Genomic DNA, 18,924 nt, shown 5'->3' with positions numbered 1-18,924 from the left:
CTTTCAGATGAAGTGAATATGGAATTTGCTTACAAGTGCATTCCCCCACCCCTCCCCACCCCCTGTGGGTTTGGGCAAAATTTACTATGCCTGGCTGTGAAAGGAGAGCCACGGCCACTCTCAGACAATACCCTGGCTCTTGCTTCCAGTACAGAGGGGTCAGAGAGCAGGGTAGAGAGGACTGTGACTCTGTCCCTGCTCCTTCACTGATGAGATGAAGAGCTCTGCAAAGAATAGCTGTCCATAGGCAGGGCAGTCAGAGGCAGGATTACTCAACACATTAATGAGGGAAGAAAATATGAGGCTCTCAGAGGCCCCTCTACACTCTCTCTTTCCACAGAAATACAATATATTCAGTTACACATAACCCACAGTTTGATGTCTGGAAAAGAAATCCTTGTGCAACTCCTGTATTTCAAAGACTGTGTTCCATTTACACCCCTAAATATCTGTAACCTCACTGCTAGCCACTTCTTTATTATTTCTTAGCCTTTTGCTCAGACTTCTGCTATTCCATTTCCTAAGCCCTTAACATACTTCTTTCTTCACAGGTTTTAGTCAGCTACTTCACATCAGCTGATCCCATCCACCTCAGGGCTGTTCTTTGGGACATCCCGTGTGATCTAGGGGTTACAGCCAAGGTGCTCACTGAAGTCCCAGGTTCCTGTTTGTCACTGAAATTACCACAGTTGGTACCAGGGGTACAATAAAAAATGGAGAGAAGAAACTATCTGCAGCAATCTTTATGTCTGGCAGATAAATGCATACTGTGAATAGATATATGCATACTGTTAATCATCCCTGCTGTACACAGTTCTTCTCTTATGGCTACACATTTTTGTTTATTTTTTAGTCATGAGTGTGGTTTTGTTCTCCGTGCAGAGCTGGGGACAGCAGAGCTCTCTGTGTCAGGAGTGCATATCCTACATCAAAACTGAAGAGCAAGGTACACCATGCCACACACCATCCTCTCAGTCCTCAGCTCCCTCCTTGCACATACATCGATTTCACTCCTCTTGAAACCTCAGAATAGAGGGGGTTGTAGATGCTTCACCAAGTTGTGGGGGAAATGGACTGATGGACCTGGGTAAATACAACCCTCACTTCTAACCATGGTCCTACCCCCCATGTGAGCACTAACATACAGGGACAATGGTTTCAATTTCCAGAGAAATGAGTCCTTTTCTTGGATTTTTTTTGAGGAAGAAGAGTTCTTTGCCTCTTTGGCAGCAGTATTTTCCGTGGGCCATTGCCCCCTCCTGGGATGGCAGCACACAGGGCTCTGCACGGGCTCAAGGATCTGCCTTGGGACAGTGGGGCGCAGGATTGTGCTCACAGCACGTCCCTTCAGGCAAGCTTTTCCAGCATCACTGCCCTTTCATGTCTTGACTATCTCTTATTACAAAATTAAAGCCATTCTAAGAATGCGATAGCGCTGCCAGGGAAGAAGATAAGAGAAAATAATGCAGGACTTGTCAGTGCTATGTAACATCAAGAAATTTTCCTTCCCTAAACAAACCTGAAATGGAAACCTGAACTTATTCAGCTATGAGTAGAGGGTATTAAAAAAAAAACCAACCCTCCTCTGTGATCAGAGCTCAATTAAGCTGCCTTGAAAATTATTCCAAATATACTTTTTTGCAGATAACAATAGACAATCCTTTTGACTGATTTGTTAAAAAAGGTAAAGAAAGAGAATAAAATTATTGCTTATCAGAGAGAGAAGTAGCACCATTTAAAATAACATGAAATTGTATCCCATGAATTATTCACAAGGGCTGGTTACACTTATCATTATTTCTGGCTTTCCTTTTTACCGCATTGCATTTTGTGTAAGTTGTCGCCAATAAAAGAGGTGTGGGTTTTCTTAATTAATCAAACCTGATTTTTCTGATTATTTTTTTCTAATTTAAAATGAATATCTTTCGAGCAGTGAGTTGTCTTCACAGTGTCAAGCTGAAAAAGAAGATAGATTTCACTATCACTAGCAGGGTCTAAAACATGCAGTGCAATAGTCACTTGCATACTGACTGGTGTTGCTCTACGTGTTGTGCCAGCTGCTGAGAAACCAAAGTGTGATCCCAGTTGTATTCTGGCATAAGCAGTTGTAAACTCCATCCTGTTCTATGTGAATTAGGCTCACTGAATTTCGCAGTTCTCTGAAATACAGCCAGTGTGATTCAGTTTTCTGATTGCAGGTACCAGTCAACACCTCTTGTGATTACCTTGTGATTTTGATCTTCCTTGTCCAACATATAAATATGCAGGGTTACAAATCCATTATTGTGGGAGGTCCTAATGATCATAGCCCACTAGAAGAGTAACTCTTTTAAAATCAGTGGAAGCATTGACTAGACTAGCCAAAACTCACTTGTTTTATTGCTAGAGCTGTGTCTCCAAGCAGATGGGCGCAGGCATTTTGTGTTTATGGCCACAACCGACTTAAAAGCCCAGCTCATGCCCGTAGTCCATAAGATGTCAGCCAGTTCTCCATATCCAGCTTATCTGCTGAGCAAACCTTCATATTTTTTCTTGCTTACTCTCTCTTCTGTCAGCATCTTTCTGAATCATTTCTATTGCAAGCTCTGTGGCTACAGGCCTGGTGTTTTGGGAGGTCACATAGGGAAGACGGCCCTATTTGGTTTCTGTGTGTAATAGTTCAGGTCAAGGCAATATGATCATCCTTGAATACATTAACATTGATACAATTTTCCTTAATTGTTGTGGGGGGGAAAAAGCTGAAAAAAAATTACCCCAAAAAGTTTAAACATAAGGGGAAAAAATGTAAAGGCCCTAGATTTGTTCTGCTTGCCCTCTTATGATTTGGGGAGTTTTGATCAGTATTTCTCAACTTGGAAGAGAAATCTTACTAAAAGCATCTCTCTACAGTGTAGAAAGCTGTACTTCTGCTGGCTGTCTGTAGGTCTTCAGAGTTCATGAAGAGAAGCTGGCAATACTGAGGTGTAATGCAAACTATCATAAAGCAAATATCTAAACTAGGCCAGATGAACTACCTCCTAGGAAAATTCCTCTCCTTTGACTATAAAGAGAGTCTACAGCAATTAGCTCAGCTATGGACATCTAAACTCTAGTTATCCAGAACAGCTGAAATGAATCTCCCTGCTGATGTCAGAAAACTGGAAATGGCGTATAATAAAACCCAGTTTATTTTCAACAGCTCAGCTATGACGTGAAAGTCTGCACTATCACTGGCAGACAAAAAATGAACATCACGGGGCTCGAGGTTCCCCCTGCTTGGCTGTGAGAGGAGTCCCTGCCTCTAGACCCAGGCTTTCAGCAGAGCACCAGAAAGGCTTATTACCTCACTGGATCATTGGACTGAATCTGTGATCAAAGACAATGTGCCATTTATGTGTACATTTTTGTTTATAATGCAATTAATTAATTGACAGAATTTGTCAAGATAAAATGTAGTGAATTCCCTCCCTGCTCTTTCAGCTGCTCTCAATAACAGGGTGTTAGCCAGGATGCAGCCACTATGCTGACACAGCTTCCCAATTTCCTTTCCCCTGCTCCATTTCCTTTTCAAATTGAAAACTATTAGAAGTCTTTAGGCAAATAATAGAAACATAGTGCAGGCGCCTGTTATAAATCGTTCACTAGTTACTCTTAACCTAATGTCTCTTCAAACATTACTTTGCAAGAAGGCATTGAGGGCAGGAAATGCCTCATGAACTCTGACAATCAGTGGGGTCAGGAGTTAAGGTCATAATAATGTAGCCCATTTCTCCTTGTTTGTCAAATAACCTGAATGCAGTTTTATCACTGGATCCCTGAGACTGACTCCTCTCAGCAAGAACATGGGTCTTGTGGAGAGCAGTCTTTGTCCAGGGTCATACCCTGCTGTACAACCCTAAGCAGGGTAGGTGCCATAAGGCTGGTGGTGCCAGTTACTGTTAATGGAGGATTCTGCCACTCACAAAGCCATGGCTTTCCTAGGCATGGCTTGAGGATGTGCACAGTCTGGATCTGCTACATGTCTGAGGTTAAATTAATCAGTGTTTATGAGGGAGCTCGACTTTCGTAAATAGAAATGACTTGAGAAAATTTGAAGTATTCTGCAAGAAAAATAAAACAGGAAGTAAACATTAATAACAAGAGCTAGTAATTACTGGTTTTAATGCAAAATAGAAAAATGTACAGAAGTGCCTATTAATTCTGAATCACTGAAGCAAATATCTAGGCTCCAGAGCTGGAAATGCTGCCTAAAATGCCACTGTGATTAGTCAATGCTAAAATTTGCCTTCATCAGCTAGGTATCACATGTCTTGTTCTCAGAGAAAAATTCCTCCCATGTTCACTGGAAATAATATCAAACATTACACAGGGGATAAACCTCCAACTCTGTGTATGTACCAAATAAGGCATGCAAGAGGACAATCTGTTAGCATGTATGCTCCTGAACACAGCAGGCAACTGTCAGGTTGTTGGAAGTATTTCTCATCATGCTGGGTGCCCTCACAGGCAGCATTGAACAGTGCTACGTTGGTCACAGATCACTTTCTCCATTTGGCTCCCCAGTGAGGTGTAAATATTTCAGAGCTAATGCATAAGTCATGTACACCTGGGTTTCCAAGTGCCACAGCAGTGAGACATAACTCTTGGGTATTTCTGAGCATAGAGGAGAATGGGTTATTTTCTACACTGCAAATGGAAAATACATGGAGATCTTTAATGTTTAACACTCAGACTGGTTCTGCACATTCTTGGAAGCCATTGCCTCCCAGCCCCAGGTAACATCTAAGTGATGTTCTGCAAACATGTGCACCTTGCCAGGACTGGCAAACACTCCAGGCTGTGTGCACACATGACTACCTATGGGGGCCCCATGTCGCTGAAAGCCAACATATGGAGTTAGTTCACCCAAATATGAACACCCCAAGAACACTGGCTATGCTGTGCAGGTGGACATTGTGACAGCAAACATCAGAGGGGTTCATATTATTGCTGCATCTGATAGGTGTTGGGTACCTTTCTGTTTCATTTGTGAGTAAATCCAGACCTTACAGAGAACCCTGAGTGCATTCATCAGCTTACCCTCGTATGAGAGGAGAAAAAGAGTTAAGTTTATTTATGGCCAAAATATTTGAAAAAAATAAAAGACATCACACTGTGTACTGGGCTGACTGGGGGGGGATGAGGAAGGTGTAGCTCCCAGAGAGCAGGAGAGCAGGAGGGCTTACCCCGGTGGTTTGCTCTGTATTTGCAGAGCCTGGTGCTTTGACTGCGAGGTGAAGGGGGAGAGGAGGAGGCACACCAGGGGCATGCTAATGTTAGGAGGAGGAAGCAGCTGGTCTCACTGCCCTGAGAAGGAGTATTGACGGAGGTCCTCGGGGGCAGACAGAGAGGCTCACGGGTTTCTGTAGCAGGGAATTGCCTCTTGGTGTACTCCTGCTGTGCTGAGGTAAATAAGGCTCTACCTACGGTGGTAAATAAATAAAATAGAACAAAACAAAAATCTGATTCTTTTCATGGACCTTCCAACCAAGGAAAATATACATTACTTTTTGAGATGCTGAGTGGGACTCAAACACCTCAGTGGCAGGCAGTGGCCCATGAAATGTTTGATGTTAGTCCATGTGAAAGACAGTTAACTAGACAGACATGTCACGATCTAAAATACCTATTACTTTTCTTATGAAAGCAGTGACCCTAAAGCAAAGCAATTTTAATGTACAGACTATAAACACTTTTATTTGTAGGGAAGGAGTAATTTTTCCACCTCAACTTTTTACCTAGTAACAAAACCAGAATAAACACATAGGCTTTTACTCCTCTCCATTTCTCCAATGTGTTCCCATCTTCACTTCTTGGGTTTTCAAGATTTCCAGCTCTTTTTTTTTTTTTTTTTCCCCAATAAATACTCCAAAACACTTTTTTAGGGCCACATCTATAGTAACAAATAGAGATTATACTCTCAGCACAGGCATACAGTGATGTGTACTTTGTCACTAATACCTGTAACAACTTCTGTATGAGACTCTCACAACCAGGGGCTTGGATGTGATTTAACTGAATTTTTCACAATACTCACACCTCTCCTACAAATGCCTACAATGCTGCAATGCCACATTACTACTAAACCTTTAGGATTACTGATGTAGCTTTTGTATTGATATAGGCATGAAATAATTTTGGTATCATTTGCAATTATGTACATAAAGCATGGCAACAGTGCTACAGTATGTCATCCACTACTAGTCCCAGTGTGGAGATTGTGAAGTGCTGTTGATGGTATTTACTGACTGGGGAATCATTGGCAACACCAATCCTTTATGTTTAAAGTATTATTTCCTTCTCCATTCAGCTCTTTCGTCATTTAATACCAATGGATTTTATAAGGGAACATGGCCCCAGACATGCATGCCAAGCCAAAAAAATCTCTGCAATTTTTCAGTTTTTCTTCTATTCAATAGACCTCATAAGAAGAAAAAGATATTTCTGCTGACTCTATAAAATTATCCCTAAAGCTTTTCTAAAGCTAAAGTAATACCACAGAAATAGCATCAGCACAGCCCAGGGGAAGATGGTTTCCGTTCCTCCTCTGGGTATTTGCAGTCTCAGGCCTGTCTTCATCACTGACTTGCCACACTTTGAGGTCTTGATTCAGTTGCCCAAACATGGGCATGTGTTTTCACTGAGCCTCTTTATGGGTTTCCATGTGAGACACATGGGGAGCGTGTAGAACCTCCTGGACTTCCCAGACAGCAGCCAGGTGTTAGGCAGAACATCAGAGGCATCTCAGGTGACACAAACGGGCGTGGCCACATCAACACCAACAGTCTGAGCTGCTGTGCTGTGCTGTACAGGTGTTTGCCTACACACAACCATTGTGTCAAACACAGCCCAACACTCAGAGGCTACTTTGTCACTTCTAGAGGAAGCACCTATCAGGCAAAAATGTTCTTTTTCCCAAGAGCTGTTCCCTTGTTCTTTGGTATTCAGAGAGATGAATCCTGAGATGTGTTTTTCAAAAGATAATTTCATTTGGGGCTCATTTCATTCTAAATTCTTCTTTCAAATTGTCCACAGAGCTGAACAAGCTATGTTTTAGAGTGAAACCCAGGTCCTATTGAAGTTAATAAGCATTTTGCAACTGACTCCAAATAAATTAGGATTTATTCCTAGAAAGCATCTATCTGGACCAAGGGACATCTTTCAATTGCCATCACCATTATGTGGAGAGACAACAGATGAACAAAACTGGTCTCAGTGATAAATGCTCCATCCACCAGACCACACTGAAAAGGGTACTGATGTAGCTGCTGTTGGAGAAACTAAAAGGAAACTGGACTGAAAGCCAAATCTGTTGGGGTTTTTTCTTCATGATTTTTAAAGAGCAGCCCCAGAAGCGTTAAGCATTTTATTTAGTACTTAGAGTGCAACAGCAATGAAACTTAACATTATAGGGAGTGTGTTCCCACTAGAAAATGTCTTCAACAGCTCATAAAAATCTGGCCATTTATCAGCACTGCAGGAGATCTTTATTACCTCCCTACAGCATATGCTCTCCTATGATGTAGTTATTGATTTAACAAGTAAACTTCGTGGCAAGCTTTTATCTTGGAATTAGCAGCAAGACTGAAATAGAGCCCTTATTATTCTAATAACACGGAGATGTGAGATTCCTGTATATTCCATATCATCACCTTAACAAGCATCCTATTAGGGCTGTCTGACTGCCACATCAAAGCATGTGCTGTGAGGACTTTAACAATCATGATATCATACTCGCCCCCAGCAATTTCACAACCTTCTTGTTTTTCTTCCTACAGGTTTGGACATCAGGCAAGCTCAGGTTATTGTGCTGTCATCGGGTACCAAATGTATAAATGGGGAATATATAAATGACCAAGGGCTTGCGGTCAACGACTGCCATGCAGAAATTGTGGCAAGAAGGGCATTTGTTCACTTCCTCTACTCGCAGCTGGAGCTACACTTAAGGTAATTGAATTCTGTTGATTTTGGGGGGCTGTTATATGGCCTTCAGTGGAACAAATCCATCCTCCAGACAAGTGAACTATTTGTTTCTTTATGGCATTTTTTCTGAGTCTTTAGGGGATGAAGGAACAATACACTGCACAAAAAAAATGAGAGCTAGGTAGTCTAAAGTGGTGGGTCATGAGGTGCTTTAGTTCAGCTGATTCTCTTTCAGTAGAGATTAGATATGACTCATAAAGCTAGGGTTTATGAAGCCTGATGATTTTGTACAAATCTTTACGTGCAGGCTTATTAGCATCATTCACTGACCAGAGACTTGAGGGGAGTCATTTTGCTTAATGCAGCCATTTTCCTGTCTTCCTTGCTGCTGCTGAAGGATCTCAAAGAAGTGATTTATTGATCATTAATGTCTTCATTGACTCACTAGAGAGCCAATGAGTGTTAACAGCTCAGTAAACTTTGTGCCAAAGTGTAAGATGCTATCACTCACTCCTTCTTTAGGATGTTTTAAAATGTTACAGCATGTAGAATCATTACAGTGGAATTATTGTTCCTGTCTTCAGCCAAATCCACCTTGTTACCATTTAAATGGTTAGTGGGTCATACACTGTGTAGAAGATGGTAATAAGTGAGGTACCTCAGAATGTCTTGTCGTTGATCATGTCTATCAACAGTCTGGAAGAGGTTATGTAGTGCTAGGTTATAAGCTTTGCAGAGGACACCAAAACGTGGGGAGGACCAGTCACTGTGCTTGAGGGCTGGTCTGTCATTCCAGCAGGCTGGAGGGCTAGACCAGCAGGAACTTTGACAGAAAACTTGGCAAGGACAAATTCTAAGTCCCACACCAAGGAGGAGAGAATGGCCTTCCTCCTTTCCACCAAGAAGGAAAGAAACACATGCTAGGGAACAGCTCTGCTGAGAGGGGATGGGGTTTGTAGGCAGACAAGAAGAAGGACATTAGCTAGTGGTGTGCCTCACAGCAGAGAGGGTCAGCAGGACCCTGGAAAGTATGAGGAGTCTGCCAAGGGATGTGAGCACCCACCACTAATCAGCACTCATTAAACCACATCTACAATACTATGTGCAATTTTGGGTGCCCCAAAGGAAAGACATCAACCATCTGACACAAGCTCAGCAGAGGCCACCCAGGTTCTCAGGGGCCAGAGCACTTGGGCTGTGTGGAAGGGCAGATGGATCTGGACCTGGCCAGCCTGGAGGTGGGATGGCAGAGCCAGCAAAACATGTCAGCAACACAATGGAGCTGACATCTTTACCAAGGTGTGCAATGGGGAGGTGACAGGAAAGAGGCACACACTGAAAGAAGAGAAGCTCAGTCTGAGTAGGGGGACTAATATTCCCCATGGCAACAGGCAAGCAGTGGGACAGGTCACCCAGCATGGTTAGGTAGTCTCCCTCCTGTCTTGGACATTTTCAAAATCTGAGTGCATAGAGCCTTGAGCAATCTGTCAAACTACTTTGAGAAGGAGGTTGGGATAGAGATTTAAGGTCCTTACCAGCCTAAATTATCCTATGATGTGAAAACTGAGCAGAAGTGGAGCTGAGGTGGCATTTATTATATTGAAGGAACCAAGGACTGCAGGAAGCAAGGAGAGAAAATGTCTTGGTTTGAAAGACAGGTGTCTGCTAAGGAAGGCAGGAGCCTCCCTTGGAATGACAGATGCAACCCCCTTCCCTCCGAGTTATTATAATTTTGAAATCAAGGGGCTTTTAGGCAAAGATGTGGGAAATAGGAATAACAGTTCTTTACTATTATGTATCTATGTGTGTATAACCAGTCAAACAAACAGCAATAACCATGGCAGTAGCAGCAAACAATCACAAACCCAGTGCCAGCCCTCTCGGCTGTCGGGCCCTTTCCCCTCGGGTGCAGTTCCGCTCGCAGCCGGCAGGGGCGCTGGCGGCTCCCGGTGAGCAGGGCAGGTGCGATGGTTCCCCCGCGGCTGCAGGGGGCGCTCCGGAGCGAGCTCGGGGAGCACGCGGCACCGGTGCCCCGGGATCCCGGGAAGGGATGGGACAAAAAAACTTCACAAACCCCTGGGCAGCCGATCCCGGTGTCCGGCCGGACCCTCGGGAGCAGCAGGCTGGAACAGCAGGCTGGAACGGCAGGGACGAGCACAAATCCCGGGTGGCAGATGCGATATATCCAAACGGGGAACCCCCCGGAGGTCTGGGCAGGCAGGGCGAGCACGGCTACAACGCAGCGAAGGCTCGAAGCAGCAGCGGGGCAGGGCGGCCACGGCCCAGCTCCAAGCACGGCAGGGAAGGCGGGCTGGGGATCCCGGTGTTTCTCCAGCAGAAAGAAAAGCGGACGTGAAAAAAAAAAACAGCTTCCTCTCTCTCTGGATGCCAAGACCAAACTGCCCACATCCCCAGGTGAAACAAAAAGAGCAGCCAGGTCCTTTGTTTTCCTGAAGTATTCAGCCATTTGTTCCCCTAGCAACATGTATAGGGGAAAATTCCTTTAACAGAAAAAAAACTAGGAATAAACTAAAACCCCAACAGAAACCAAAGAAAAATCCTTTCTCTGTAGGTCATTCTTCTGCCCTCCATTCTTGTGTGCAAATCTGTGTGACTTTCTCTGAAGGCCATTAACCTCGCTGCAAAAACTTGCTTTGCCTTCAGAAGGTTTTGCATCAGATCACAGACACAAGGGTTAGTCTAAGCAGGATTGTGTGTTCTTGTAAGCACCTGTTATACTGTTGCACCTAAGCAACAATAACAGGAATAATGGCTGTTTTCACTTCAGGCTGGAGTTGAAGACAAGAGAGTATATTGAGTACATGGGTTTGGCTAACAAAGGGGGACAAGAGCATTGAAGGGTTTAATCAAAAACAATATTCTCTCTATTTCATTCTGAATTGCTTTCAAGTTTACATTAAATTATTATGTTTTCAGCAGTGCAGCAGCCCTAGTACTTGCTTCATGCTATGGTCTCTTGGGAAACAAGTGCTAACACTGTATCTTAAACTATTGTATTGATCCACCTCCCTAACACATTCAGTCATATTATTATTTTATTTGGATCAATGTTAACAGCCTTTTGTTAAGAGAATCCTCAGTGCAGCACAAGCTCTGTTCACAATAACTTCAAATCACTCCCTGTTCAGCCAAGACCAGGCACCACCGCTTGCCTGACCAGCACCCGCCATAAAAATCTCAACCAAAATTGTCAAGGCTAAGCACCTTTGAAAGACAGAGCTGGAGATATTGCCAAATCAGATTTTGCTTCCTTAAAGTCCATAGGGAAGAAAAACTATGTGTTATGATATATTCTTCAATTCTAATGTTTATTGCTACACACACAGTTTTCTAACATCAATGGGAGTCTTGTCATATGGTGACAAAATGGGGGGGGTTGAAAATGAAATAAAAAATGCAGTTTCTGCACATTGAAATCACATTTACTTCTTTTTCACTGGAAAAAGAGAGAAATCTATTCAGAAAGAAAACACAGGATGCTGCCACATAGCTAGGAGGACACAGTTTTTTAAGACAGGCATGGTAACTCAGCTCCACTGGGTCTACCTGCACACCATCTCCTCAGGCTTGGGGGAAACACAAAGCTGTTGTAACACATTTACATTAACCTCGCCCAAATTAAACTCACCTCTCAGGCCAGGAAACTATTGTACAAAGTCATAAACAAACTGAAACCAAAAAGATGGTGCTCTAATTCCAAAAGTGAATGAAAGCATCGTTCTTGACTCAAAGAGCTTAAATTTTTCATCATTCACTATGGAACAGGCAAGTTTGTTCTGTGGAGAGTATGTCCTATTTTCCACATACCTTCCTCCCACCAAGCCTACCTACTGAAAGTGGTCTCTGCAGCTGGATTTCAAACTTCAGGAACTTCCAGTGAAAGAAATAGTCTTTTGTATCATGCTGTCTTTGAAATGGAACCTCCTTTCCAGAATTTACAAATTCTACCATTGATCTCAGTGAAGCAAAACACATGCTTCGCTGAGTGTAGCATGAAGGCTTCTAAGAGCAAGGGCAAGCAGGTTGGAGAAAGCAAGGGCCAGGATATAAAACTAATGGCCAGAAGACAGGGATTCACTAATTGAGTTTACTTCTTGGCAGTCAAGTGTTACCCAGATCCCCACGGCTCCTTTGATCACCAGTGGAGAGAGATGGCATCACTGAGGTGGAACTCAGCAGACCTTTTCAAGTATTTGTTGGGGGTGAGATGAATTGCCATGTACTGGGGCAATTTTTTTTCCATTTCTCTGAAGAGAGAATACAGCAACTTCTTCACATATTTAAGCTGCAGAACAATTCCATCCACAAGCCAATATTGCAGCAATATGTAAATTACTGTTTTCCCCCTTCTCTTCTTATTGCCATATGTTAGAGGTGTGACTTCCCTGACTCTTCTTGGGAAAGAGTTCCAGAATGGGAACTTTATCCTCTCTAAGAAGCAAGAGTGACAAATACTTCAAAAGGAAACTTTCTTTCAATAATTCATTGTCTAGAGCTTGAGTTAAATAAAAGCTAAAAGCACAACTAAAACCTGTCAGCTTCTAACCAGTCTGATTAAAACCCTTAGCCCTCCCAGATTTCATTTTTATGACAACCATAATCCTCCAGTTCTCAAGACTTTCACGAAAGAGATGAGAAGTAAGACATAAATTTCCTGATGTACAAAAGAAGGACAAGAAAGACCTTTTGAGAAGCTTTTTCTAAGAATCACCATCAAAAAGCACATGAATATCACAGTCTGATTCTTTTGCAGTGGTGGTAGGAAAATTGACATCATTTTCAATGATATTATTTATACCAACTGGCCAATAGGGAAGAAAAGAAAATACAACTCTTCTTTTTTTAAGAAAAATAAAATTAATAGACTATCCTTAAAATAAATCAGCACTATGGTGGTGCTGTAGTGCACCTTTCAGGTGCCAGGGAGATGATTTTACCAGAAGGTAAGCTCTTTCAGCAGGTCAGATGCAAACCACTGTTTATTTTATACATAAAAAGCAAGGAATAGTCTTAATTAGTCCCGTTATTTTTTCCAGGAAAACCAGCTGCTCGTTACACATCTACTAAGCCTGCTGTCAGTTTGTCTGGGATGCTCTCTTGTACTATGTAGTAGTAGAAACTTCCTATACATACACTTACATGCCAAAAACAGCTCCTCTGCTTGTCAGGCTTTGTTTCACCAAAATGCTTCAGAAGTATGTGCTTAAGTATCTTCTTGAAGTCAGCTCAAAACATAGGCCATGTGTTATGCTGAATAATGAACTTAAGCACAAGATTATAATTGAGCACGTTCTTAAATATTCCTCTTGAATCAGCCTCAAATCCTAACTCCCACAGAAATTCGTAAAAGGCAAAGGTTTAGGGATTAATTCTGCTCTTTTAGCCACTGCCAGCATGCAGAAATGACATTTTAATGCCACCCCCTGAATGAATGGGATCTGTAGGCTCACTGTGGGCTCCTCTCTCCATTGCTTTGTGCAGGTTGTGTATGGCTGTGCAAAGGACATTGTAAAGGACTGCTACTGCAAAGTCATCTTCTCCCTCACAGTCCAAAACACCTGTCCCAGAGGCAAGGCACAAGGGTGCTGGTGCTGGTGTAGAGGTGACTTAGCAAAAGTGCATCTCATGCTTCACCTGACCATTTCTACAAGATCCCTGTGTCCTCCTGGGCTTTGAAATACCCCAAACGTCCCACGCACAAGAATCTTTACTAAGCCATGGCAGATGGTGTTGCAACCCAAAATTTTCCAGCAACTCTTTCCCAGTTTTGTTATTAAGCATATTTGGCCACAGTGCAGAAATGAACCTCATGTTTGAGGTCATCTCCTAAAAAACCATCCCAAAGGCAGGTCAGGACCCTATGTGATATGAAGAACCTCAGCCTCCTGGAGGAAAGAGTCAAGCTGCCTTGCCCTCCAGCCCTGCCAACTATTTTTAGAGCAGCTGTCCATCACCCAACCTGGCAGCCACACTGGCCACAGACTCTTGTTGGTGCTCAGAAAGAGGTAAGAGTGCAAGGTTAATCAGTGAAAAACAATGACCAGTGAAAATAGGATGGAGGCTGAACTGCTGAAATCCAGCCCAAAGCATTACTGTTCCAACCCTACATAGCAACTGTCTCCAAGTGCTGCAAGCTGCCCCCCCCACATTCTGGTGAGATTTAATGTAATAATAGCAGGCATTTGGACTGCACAGTTTTGTATTCTCCCAGCTGATTTTGCAGTGAATTATTTAAAACTACCTGCAATTGCTCTAAAGTCCAAGCAGCAGGACTTACAGAGATTTTATTATTTCAGAGACTTGTATCAGGGCGATAATATAATTAGTGCAGTTGGGAAATTCCACCACAGCCAGCAGAAAATGAAGGAGCTGCATGTGGCAGCCCCAGCTCGGCAGCCGGTGTGACTCCCTGTCCCTGACAGGCAAGCTAATGTGCCTGTAAATTCCTCCTGACAGCAAACGCATCCTGGCATCAAAAAATGACAAAACACCCAAACCATGGAAGAGTGACAGCCAAACAGCTTCAATAGCACAGAGGCTGCACTGGGAGAAAACAGGCAGAGGCAGCTTGGATGAAAGCCAAGGACTCGCTCAAAGGCTGAGTAAAAAGCACCCCTGTTTGCAGTATCAGGAGGCAGAGAGATAGCCAAAAATCGCCTTGGTTAATGGGCTGTCCTGTAGTGAATTAAACGGGTGGGATTCCAGCTTATTAACAGCATCCTAGGAAAATCATTACCTGCAGGTACCATTCTGTTCAGAGATATTCCTACAAAAAGACCCTTAAGTTTTTGAGGGAAGGACCAGGCCATCGAAGGGAAAGGAGTCTCATCATAATTTCACCAATCACATTTTCACCTTCAAAATTATAATCGTGACCATCACCCAAATACATGTATTAGAGGCCGCTGTCTGTCACAGAAATTACCTATATCTTCCTAAATGTAACTCATCGGAGGAACCACACAGCAGCAGAGCCTTAATGCTGTGCTGTTGCTGCAAACAGCAGCACTGGGAGGGTTTGGCCTCCCGGGCAGCTGTTGCTAATGGAATATGTGCACTGCATCCCCATCTAGCTGCTGAACCACTGCAAAGATAAAAGCTTCATCTTGGTAAGTATCTTTTTCAACTCAGCTGAGAAAAGCCCGCGCAAGTTTTGTCCACCCTTCTTAAGATGGCTTCTGATTTCCAAAAATGCCAAGTGACCAAGAGGACCCTGCTGGCCTAGGTGGAGCATTTGTAGGTGGCTCTGGTTGAATGAGGGAAAAGGGCAACACCTGGGGAGAAGGGAGGGCTGGCAGTGGTCATAAAATTTGGGTGCTTTGTTAGAGGCCCTTTTCAGTGGAGCATATGAACACACATCTCATCTGTGGTGATTGATGTTAATGGGATTCAAACATGTGCCTAGGTATTGTGATCAGCAGAGCTGATGTGTTCACATGAGAGCCCAAGAGAACTTTTCCTTTTTTCATGCACCAGAACCACTTTAAAATCAGTATGTTTATGCATCTGTGCATAAGGAAGGAGAGTTACCCTTCAAAAATCCACATTTTATCATTAGAATATATCTTAGGTACGGAAGCCAAAAGCCCTTTAGCAGTTCTGATCTCCTTCACACATTTCTTCACTCAGAGAAGCTTATTGTTTTTCTCTTGTTGTCACTAGGCAAAATATATGATGCCAGGTGCTAATAAAAACAAACAAACAAGCTGACGGAGAAAAGGAGAGAGAGACAGCACAGAAATGTTTCTGATTTGGCATGTAACAAATGACCTGGAACCTCTTTTGTGATTATAGCAAACGGCGAGAAGACTGGGAGCGATCAATCTTCGTGCGATTAAAAGAAGGAGGCTACAGGCTGCGGGAGAACATCCTGTTCCATCTGTATGTGAGCACTTCACCCTGCGGAGACGCGCGCCTCAACTCCCCCTACGAAATCACAACCGACTGTAAGGAAAAAATCTTCCCTCTCCTTTTTCTCCTTTGTGCGTCTTTTGTCTTTTTTTGGTGTTTTTTCCTAAGATCAGTTCTTTTTGCTCTCTTTCTTTGCTGGCAGAAAGTGTTTCACTTGAAAGCAAAAACACTACAGGCTTTAGAGAGTGTGTGTGTGTGTGTGTGTCTGTGCAACTGGTGCTTGGTCCCATGTGCTGGGGAAGGTGTGCAGGGAAAATCAGAGCTTGGCAAGGCAGCTCCGCACTCCTGGGGCTCTGTGGCTCTGCTGGGGAATACATCCCTTAAAGCCTGCATTTCCTGCTTGCTACATACAACCCTAAAAGTAAATAAGTGTTTTGGAAAGCATCCCCATGATCAAAGAGATCCTTGAAGCCACAGCCAGAGGCTGGACCAGAGGATCAGGGCTCTAACTGAAGATGCATAGACTCTATTCAGGATTCACACAGTACATATGGGTTCAAGGGTTGCATTTACACTAAACCAGGCTGCAACAGCTGGAGTCTGAAGAAGAGCACTAATACGACATGATATGATATGATATATGATATGATATGATATGATATGATATGATATGATACGATATGATACGATACAGCACATCTGTGGTGCTGATTGTTTGTCAGACTCTCTCCAAATATCACCTGCACTTGCAGCAAATAATGGCGAGATCCTTACGGAAAGGATCTTTCCCAAGCCATCCTGCCTATGTCAAATGTACTGCATGGTCACTGCATGGCAGATGGGTTAGCTGGAGTCCCCCAGGTAAGCCTTCCTTAGAGTCCCTACAACCATACCGATGGCATTCAGGCAAACACATGATTTTCCAGGGATTTCTTCTGTAGAGGTGATCCTGCAAATGAGATAAACAAATTGGCTCTTGAGCCAGTGTGTGCCACCCACAGACCTGCAGAGCTTGTTGTCTGTGACAACAAATCCCATCTCCAGCGCATGACCCAGCACTCTCACCTCATCACTCCCCAAACATGCACGTCCCTGTCCTTGCCCTGCCGTGGCTGAGGCACATCCTTGTTGCTTTTCCACTGCACCAGCTTTATCCCTGCCTAGCCACATGGAATTCCCCCAGCAAGGGACAGGGGACTCCAGAGATCTGTGGCTTGTTATCACATGCCTGTCACCCCATGATCCAATACACAAGGCACAAAGTACTCTCTTACCTCTGCCCCAGGTACTGCTCCTCATACATGCATTTAACAGTGCTGCAAAGTCCATAGTGCTGGCTGCCAAATGTACACATAATGAGAAATAGTCCTTGCCCTGACTACCTTGAATGTGAAGCAGGCAAGACAAAAGAATGGATGGAGGAGGAAGCATAGACATGGGAATGTAAAATTCATCACCCAAGGTCACACAACGACCTCACTTCCTCACAGGCAAATCCATCAGATGGTAGTTTCACTCCTGTGTGATTTCTTATTTGTATAAGTTATTTATTAATGATTAGGTATTATTCTGTCCAGAATAGAATTTTTTTTCATGTATGAAAGAGCAGCTTGCTGGGGCGAGAAAGCAGAATGCACCTATTCAGGAAGGAAATGTGGTCCTTGCCTGACATGATTTCTACATTCTGCCAGGAGGGTTTATAAAATGAACAAAAGCAAGTAAGTGTTTAAAACACAAAATCAAATTGACAAATTCCTGATGAATTAACAAAATTAAAAGATACAGCATCATCTTAAATCAAAATTAAAAATAAAAAAGGCGCTGCTTATGAATATCAAAAAACAATAGTGATCTTTGGCTTTCCACTTTATAGGTGTATCAAGAAGTATCTAAAAAGGCTTTATGTTTGGTTAAAGGCACTCATGTTTTCCAGAAGGCAGGCTTCCTAGGGCAGCCCTTAGTTGATATCACAATTGGAAGCACCAAAATCTGTAATTATTTTTAAAATGTGGTCCATTCTCAAAAGCAACCGGAGGCTGTCCAGGCTGGGTTCTGCTCTTCTTTGCATGAGAAAGTTGGTGCTTTGGGCAGTTGACAGCCAGTGCTGCCTGTTTATATGCAGCTGAACCCAGCCCTGGAGGTGAACCCTGCTTGGCTCATGGATTTCTTCAAAGACCACATAAATCTTTCAGCTAATGAGTTTCTATAGATAACAAGATATACAAGCAGCTGTGTTTAAAAATATATAATCACACAGTACCTGACACAGGCAGTAAACAGTAAACTTACCATGAAAATAATTTTCCTGTTGGCTATTACACCAATTATTGTCCCAAGCAGAAGCTGAGGCAGAAAGGTTTGTGTGGCTTAGCCAAGGTTACACAGAGATTCAGTATCAGGACCTGAAGAGATGCTCTACCTGGCTCATAATTCACTCTTTTAACCAGATCTCTCTACCTTTGTCCTGTGCTCTTAAAATAATTCATCACTGTGTAGAAACCCATGTTGCCAAAAGCTGTCCTTCAGTGAGATAAGCATTTCCTTTTAGTTCACATTATCTCAGAGACATCTGGGAAGATAAGTATTTTATAATGTTTATCATTCAGATCTTCTCTTTCCTCTTTTTTTTTCCTAAAGAAATAACCTTTCTTTCATCCAGTAATGACAAGAAACTCCAGATGAATGCTGCTTCATTTCTTAAACAACAAAGAAACCTCTCCTAGAGCTAGCACAAGCCATCAAACATTACTGATTATTCTCTAAAGATGCATTAACATTTAAAACCAGTGCCTCACCATGTGGTTCCTGGTTTTGAGAAGGAATATTATAAGCCTTTATCAATATAGGGAGTGAGTAAAATCCACTTCTCAAATCTCCTTCCAAAAATTTCCTATTATCCACCGTGTCTTTCCAGCACCCTCAGGGAGGCCTCACATTTCCTTCTTATGAGCTTTGTTCTGGTAAGGGAGGAGGTAAGCTAGCATGCTTTTGAAACCCAGTTTACTTGTTACTGGGTAGAGCAGAGTACCAAGTTTGTGACGTGTGTGAAAGACTGACAGCTGCAATGCAGAGGAGAGGTCCAGGGAGCCCACATCCATGCCAGCTTCATGC

At 43.1% G+C, this 18,924-nt stretch overlaps 1 protein-coding gene across 2 annotated transcripts in view; it reads left to right on the top strand.

The window, feature by feature from the left end:
• Positions 1–18,924, top strand: part of ADARB2 (adenosine deaminase RNA specific B2 (inactive)) — a 315,112-nt gene that overhangs the window by 261,010 nt on the left and 35,178 nt on the right. For both annotated transcript variants that reach the window (XM_048287253.1, XM_048287335.1), the window contains exons 5-6: positions 7,797–7,965; positions 15,757–15,908. In XM_048287253.1, the coding sequence (XP_048143210.1) occupies positions 7,797–7,965; positions 15,757–15,908 (321 nt within the window). The remainder of the gene's footprint in view (positions 1–7,796; positions 7,966–15,756; positions 15,909–18,924) is intronic.

This window comes from Corvus hawaiiensis, chromosome 1 (genome assembly GCF_020740725.1).
Source record: "Corvus hawaiiensis isolate bCorHaw1 chromosome 1, bCorHaw1.pri.cur, whole genome shotgun sequence".
Taxonomy (NCBI): Eukaryota; Metazoa; Chordata; class Aves; order Passeriformes; family Corvidae; genus Corvus; species Corvus hawaiiensis.
Note: the sequence above shows the minus strand (reverse complement) of the source record. Positions and strands in the feature narration are given on the sequence as shown.